The sequence below is a fragment of the Monodon monoceros genome, unplaced genomic scaffold (assembly GCF_005190385.1).
Source record: "Monodon monoceros isolate NGI ecotype Baffin Bay Population unplaced genomic scaffold, NGI_Narwhal_1 Super_Scaffold_22, whole genome shotgun sequence".
NCBI lineage: Eukaryota > Metazoa > Chordata > Mammalia > Artiodactyla > Monodontidae > Monodon > Monodon monoceros.
In genome coordinates, this window is record NW_021703779.1 from 59572497 (window position 1) to 59578654 (window position 6158).

The 6158-nt window shown below is 52.7% G+C and overlaps 1 protein-coding gene across 4 annotated transcripts in view; it reads left to right on the forward strand.

Annotated features, from left to right (window-relative positions):
• Positions 1-5607, forward strand: part of NLGN3 (neuroligin 3) — a 22631-nt gene extending 17024 nt beyond the window's left edge. For all 4 annotated transcript variants that reach the window (XM_029240509.1, XM_029240510.1, XM_029240511.1 and 1 more), the window contains 2 exons: positions 2004-2793; positions 3658-5607. In XM_029240509.1, the coding sequence (XP_029096342.1) occupies positions 2004-2793; positions 3658-4501 (1634 nt within the window). In that variant the 3' untranslated portion in view covers positions 4502-5607. The remainder of the gene's footprint in view (positions 1-2003; positions 2794-3657) is intronic.
• Positions 5608-6158: the final 551 nt, after the last annotated feature.

A 6158-nucleotide genomic window follows, 5' to 3' on the forward strand; every position in this document is an offset into this window, starting at 1 on the left:
ACCTGCGGGTGGGCTTTGCCTGAGGGATGTCGAGCTCTTATCAGACTCCAGACCAGACCTCTCCCGCCCCCAGGCTGTACAGCCCCCTCTAAGGGAGACTCATTTTTAGCCCGAAGGGAAACCTCTCTCCTTGCTGTGGGTCCCCCTGCCAGTGACCCTTCCAAGGGGGCCAAATAGGGCCTTTTTTCTGCTCAGCAGGAAGTGTTCTCTTCATTCTCTTCACCTCTGGACTATAAGAGCCCTTTCTACCTCTGAGAGGCAAAGATGAGCTTCTCACAAAGAAGAGATCTTCCCAAAATAAGTGTCCTTCTCCAAGATAAGGAAGGCCGTAAGAGAGGACAGGGTTTATTACTGAAATCAACCTTATGAGTTAGTGATATTCTAACAGAAAGACTTGCAGTCTCTCTTTGAAGAAGGCCTGTCTTTCTGAAGGAGAAAAATCACCTTCTCTGACCTAGAAATTCTGTCTCTATCCCTCCAGGGACTCCATGAGGGGAGACTAAGGTGGGATGTAGGGAATGTTGGATGTACATCCCTCCTTTAGAATATGTTTCTAGGTGACAGTACAGGAACGGGAATTCCTTTTTTCCACCAAGGAGGGTGAAGTGACTAGTTGTGAGGGTGCCTCTGTTTGGAAAGAGGAACGGTGTCTCCTCTGATTAGGGACTATTTCCCTGGGAGGAGAAGGCCTTTCTTGGTGTGCTGCTATTCTCTGTCTCATAGGGGGCCTGTGTCCCTGGAGACCTGGCTGCTTTTAAGATTTATTCTCTTGGGACTTCCCTGGTGATCCAGAGGTTAAGACTTTGCCTTCCAGTGTATGGGGTGCAGGTTCGATCCCTGGTCCAGGAGCTAAGATCCCACATGCCTCCTGGCCAAAAAACCAAAACAGAAAACAGAAGCAATATTGTAACAAGTTCAATAAAGACTTTTTTTTTAAAAATCTAAAAAAAAAGATTTATTCTCTCCGTTTTTCTGTAACTGATTAATGGAGAATAATCTTTCAAAAAGTGAGGCTCACTTAAGTACTCATCTATATTTCTCTCCCTCTCTTTTTCACCCATGCAAACTCCCTTTCTCTTTCTCTCTCTCTCTCTCTTTTTTTTTTTTTTTTGGCTGCACCATGCGGCATGCAGGGTCTTAGTTCCCTGACCAGGGATCGAACCCGTGGCCCCTGCATTGGGAGCATGGAGTCTTAACCACTGGACCACCAGGGAAGTCCCGTAAACCCCCTTTCTCTTAGAGGAACAGAACTGTGCACCTGAGGGCCAGGTTCTCCCTTACTTGGGAATGTTGGGGCCAGAGAGAGAATGATACCTTTTTCCCCTAGTGGGGAAGAATCATCTACTTTTTGAGTTTGGGGGACTGGTTCCCTCTCACCTAGGGGGAAATTTGGATCTGAGGCATCAGTAGCTTCGGGAAGAGGAAAGTGTCTGTGGAGGTTACAGCCTGGGAGGGCATGTTCCCTGGAGACTTTCAGACCATAGGGCCTTTGCCCTTGGGAATCTTTCCCTAAACTCCCAGAATGTGAGGCTCTCTCCTGTCTGCATTTCTCATCTCTCATGAAAAAGACCCCTTTGTGGTGGAAGCGCCAGCTCCCTGGTGGTGTGCTGGCACAGAGCTGGGCCCAGCTGGGCAGGAAGCAAGAGGGGAAGACAAGGAGAGATAAAGAGAGGGAGCATAAGGAAGCTGATATCTGGGACCCAAGGGGTTAATTCTTCCTGGCGTTTCCTTAACCCCCAAGTTACCAACCATCACCCAGAACAAGGAAGCAAGAAGCAGGCAGGGGATCAGTCAGGAAAGGAGCCCAACAACCCCTCCCCTGGTCCTAACCCATCATTCCAGCCGAAAGGGTTACTCGTCCTTTGCAGTCCATTCAACCCAGAGGGCAGCCTCAGTAACAAAGGAATGAGGAGGTGTTCAATCTGTCCCTCAGGGACAAGCAAGGGAGGCTTAAGCTGTGAGAGACACGACAGATCTGACCTGGTGCTGCTTACTTTCTATAGGGCTTTTCCAGAGGGCCATCATCCAAAGTGGTTCTGCTCTGTCCAGCTGGGCTGTGAACTACCAACCAGTGAAGTACACCAGCCTGCTGGCAGACAAGGTAGGCTGTAACGTGCTAGACACCGTCGACATGGTGGACTGTCTTCGGCAAAAGAGTGCCAAGGAGCTGGTAGAGCAGGACATCCAGCCTGCCCGCTACCATGTGGCCTTTGGCCCCGTGATTGACGGTGATGTCATTCCTGATGACCCGGAGATTCTCATGGAACAGGGCGAGTTCCTCAACTATGACATCATGCTAGGTGTCAACCAGGGTGAGGGGCTCAAGTTTGTGGAAGGGGTGGTGGACCCTGAAGATGGTGTCTCTGGCACTGACTTTGACTACTCAGTCTCCAACTTTGTGGACAATCTGTATGGCTATCCTGAGGGTAAGGACACCCTGCGGGAGACCATCAAGTTCATGTACACAGACTGGGCAGACCGTGACAATCCTGAGACCCGCCGTAAAACACTGGTGGCACTCTTCACTGACCACCAGTGGGTGGAGCCCTCAGTGGTGACAGCTGATCTGCACGCCCGCTACGGCTCGCCTACCTACTTCTACGCCTTCTACCATCACTGCCAGAGCCTCATGAAGCCTGCTTGGTCAGACGCAGCTCATGGGGATGAAGTACCCTACGTTTTCGGTGTCCCTATGGTAGGCCCCACTGACCTTTTCCCCTGCAACTTCTCCAAGAATGACGTTATGCTCAGTGCTGTCGTCATGACCTACTGGACCAACTTTGCCAAGACCGGGTAAGGAGAAACTGGGGGTTCTTCTTTGGGACCCCAGCATGCCCTCCCCTCTGCTCCTCTATCCAAACCTCTTCCATCATCTCCTTTCCTAAGACAGTCCCCAAATCTTGATTGGTAACCCCTTCATCCCTCTTCCTACGTCCCCCTTTCTAGTCTTTCATGCCATTTCCTTCCCTTAAAAATTTTGTTGGGCTTCCCTGGTGGCGCAGTGGTTGAGAGTCCGCCTGCCGATGCAGGGGACGCGGGTTCGTGCCCCGGTCCGGGAAGATCCCACATGCCGCGGAGCGGCTGGGCCCGTGAGCCATGGCCGCTGAGCCTGCGCATCCGGAGCCTGTGCTCCGCAACGGGAGAGGCCACAACAGTGAGAGGCCCATATACTGCAAAAAAAAAAAAAAAAAAAAGTAAAAAAATTTTGTTGAGGCTCAGAACTCAGCATTAAGATTGAGCAGGAGTGAGAGTTACTGGCAGAACTATGGGATTCAAGGTTAGATGGTCGGAGGCCATGTGAAGTGGGAATAAAGTACATTCAGAAAGAGCTTTTAAAGGGCTCTCAGAAAAATTGGGCAGCTGAAAAGATTGATGGGTGCTCTGTAGCTTGTGAGAAGAAGAAGCGTCCTATGGGTTGATCTCACAGGATGGGCGTAGGGAAGGATGAAATGGTTTCCATGATGTCACGGGCAATAGGAGTTCAAGGCCTGGGGAAAAACAGGGGTATGGACAGAGGGAAGGACCCTGAAAAAGATGGAAATGGTGGGACATTTTGGACTGGGAAAGGGGTTTAGGGCTGGGTGTGAGAGGAAGAATCCTGGACCCTTTCCTTGTCTAGGTAGAGTGGTGACCCCAGATTTCCATGTGGTATTTCAGGGATCCCAACAAGCCGGTCCCCCAGGACACCAAGTTCATTCACACCAAGGCCAACCGCTTTGAGGAAGTGGCCTGGTCCAAATACAATCCCCGAGACCAGCTCTACCTTCACATCGGCCTGAAGCCAAGGGTCCGCGATCATTACCGTGCCACTAAGGTGGCCTTTTGGAAACACCTGGTGCCCCACCTATACAACCTGCATGACATGTTCCACTACACGTCCACAACCACCAAAGTGCCACCCCCGGATACCACCCACAGCTCCCACATCACCCGCAGGCCCAATGGCAAGACCTGGAGCACCAAACGACCAGCCATCTCACCTGCCTACAGCAATGAGAATGCCCAAGGGTCCTGGAACGGGGACCAGGATGCAGGGCCGCTCCTGGTGGAGAACCCTCGTGACTACTCCACTGAATTAAGCGTCACCATCGCCGTGGGGGCCTCCCTCCTCTTCCTTAATGTCCTGGCCTTCGCTGCCCTCTACTATCGGAAGGACAAGCGGCGTCAGGAGCCCCTGCGGCAGCCCAGCCCTCAGAGGGGAGCCGGGGCTCCTGAATTGGGAGGTGCTCCCGAGGAGGAGCTGGCAGCACTGCAACTGGGCCCCACCCACCACGAGTGTGAGGCGGGTCCCCCCCATGACACCCTGCGCCTCACTGCACTGCCCGACTACACGCTGACCCTGCGACGCTCCCCTGATGACATCCCACTCATGACCCCCAACACTATCACTATGATCCCCAACTCCCTGGTGGGGCTGCAGACGTTGCACCCCTATAACACCTTTGCCGCAGGGTTCAACAGTACCGGGCTGCCCCACTCACACTCCACCACCCGGGTATAGCTGCAGCCCAGAGCACAGCATATATCCCGGCTCTGTCCCTCCCGGATCCACGAACACACACACACACACACACACACACACACACACACACACACACATATATGTATACGCACGCACCCACACCCGACAGCAGACCCACCTGCACAAACATAGACAGATGTGGGCATGCACCCGCATGTGCAACAACACAAATAAGGAAGTAAACCTGAACAAACCCTTCAAGTGGGGACGCAAACGAGTCCTTGGGGAACTGAGGACCCGTGGAATAGCAGCTGAAGCCGGTTCCCCGAGCCTGACCACAGACACTACTGGGGAGCCTGAAGCACCAGCTGGACACCCCCTTGGTGCTCGCCTTCCACCTCTCTTGGAACTGCACCACCGACCAACTCCAGACTTGGGAGCTTTAAAGAGCAGAGTAGCTCTTTCTCCCCCAGACTTGGTCTTTTTTCTGGGTCTTGTTTTTGTTGATTTTTAAAAAAAATTTTGGAACAAGTGCTTCTCCAACCGATGGGTGCAAAGAAGCTCCGGAAGGGAGGGCTCCAGGCCCAGGTCTCTCTGGCTCTGGAACTCCCAGTGCTCACACAATCCGACCAAGGAACATGGCCCCCAAGAAAGAAACAGGTTCCAGCAAAACCATGGGGAGAAGGAGCAAGGGACTCTCACTGGATGGGGTTGGAGGGCCTTAGGGGGCAACTTGCCAGCCACCTCTGTATCTCTGCGGAGGGCTGCAGAGACCGCAGGGTGACCTGCGTCCCCCAGAGGCCAGGAGCATCCGCCTAGCTAGACCAGGCAGGGGACTGCAAATTTGGTGAAGGAGGTTTTGTGGAGGCCATGTGATTATCGGTGCCCTGGGTACAATCTGGGTTCTGCCTCTGCCCTTGGGGTAATGCTATCAGAAATTCGCCCCATTTTCTTTACAGAGTCTCTTTTGTGTCTGTCATTTCTCTTTCAAAAAGGTGGTGTTTTTTGTTGTTGTTGGCTTTTTTTTTTTTTTTTTAAAGAAAAGTTCTTAAAACACTAACGGAAACCCACGGAGTTTGTCCTTTGTAAAAATTTTAAACACAGTGTCTTGATATAAAAATAAAAAATCCAGTTAGCACTCCCAACCTGCCTCCCTTGCACAGGCCTTGCCCAACAGACCTCCTGGCAGGGCGCCTCCCTCTGCATCCTGTACCTTTAAGCTGATACAAGTCTGGGCAGCACACTACCGGCCCCCTTCACGAAGGCCTCTCCAATCTTAATCAGGTTGCAGTCCCCGCCCCCCTACCCCCCCAACGCTCTGGGTTCCTGCAGCTGAAGCCTTCTCTCAGCACCTCGGGCCTCCTAATGAAACATCAAAAAAAAAACACTTCCTTCTTCACTGCGCCACTCTGCTGCCGCCGCCACCACCCGCCGCTGCCTCTGCCACTGCCACCATTGCCACCACCCTGCCCTCGTCCTGGACTGGGGGCTGGGAGGAGGTCTGCCCTCTAACGTGCTGAAATTCTTTTTCGTGTCCGAATCCAGTGCAGCATCAGATATGTGGACTCCCTGGCCTTGGGTGACTGACAGAGCAGGGGCCCTCTCCTCCCCAGAGATACTGGTTTCCTGGTCTATGAATTAAAATTGGAGAAGTCACTGGGGCTCTTGGAGCATTCCTCTCCAGGATGGTGATCAG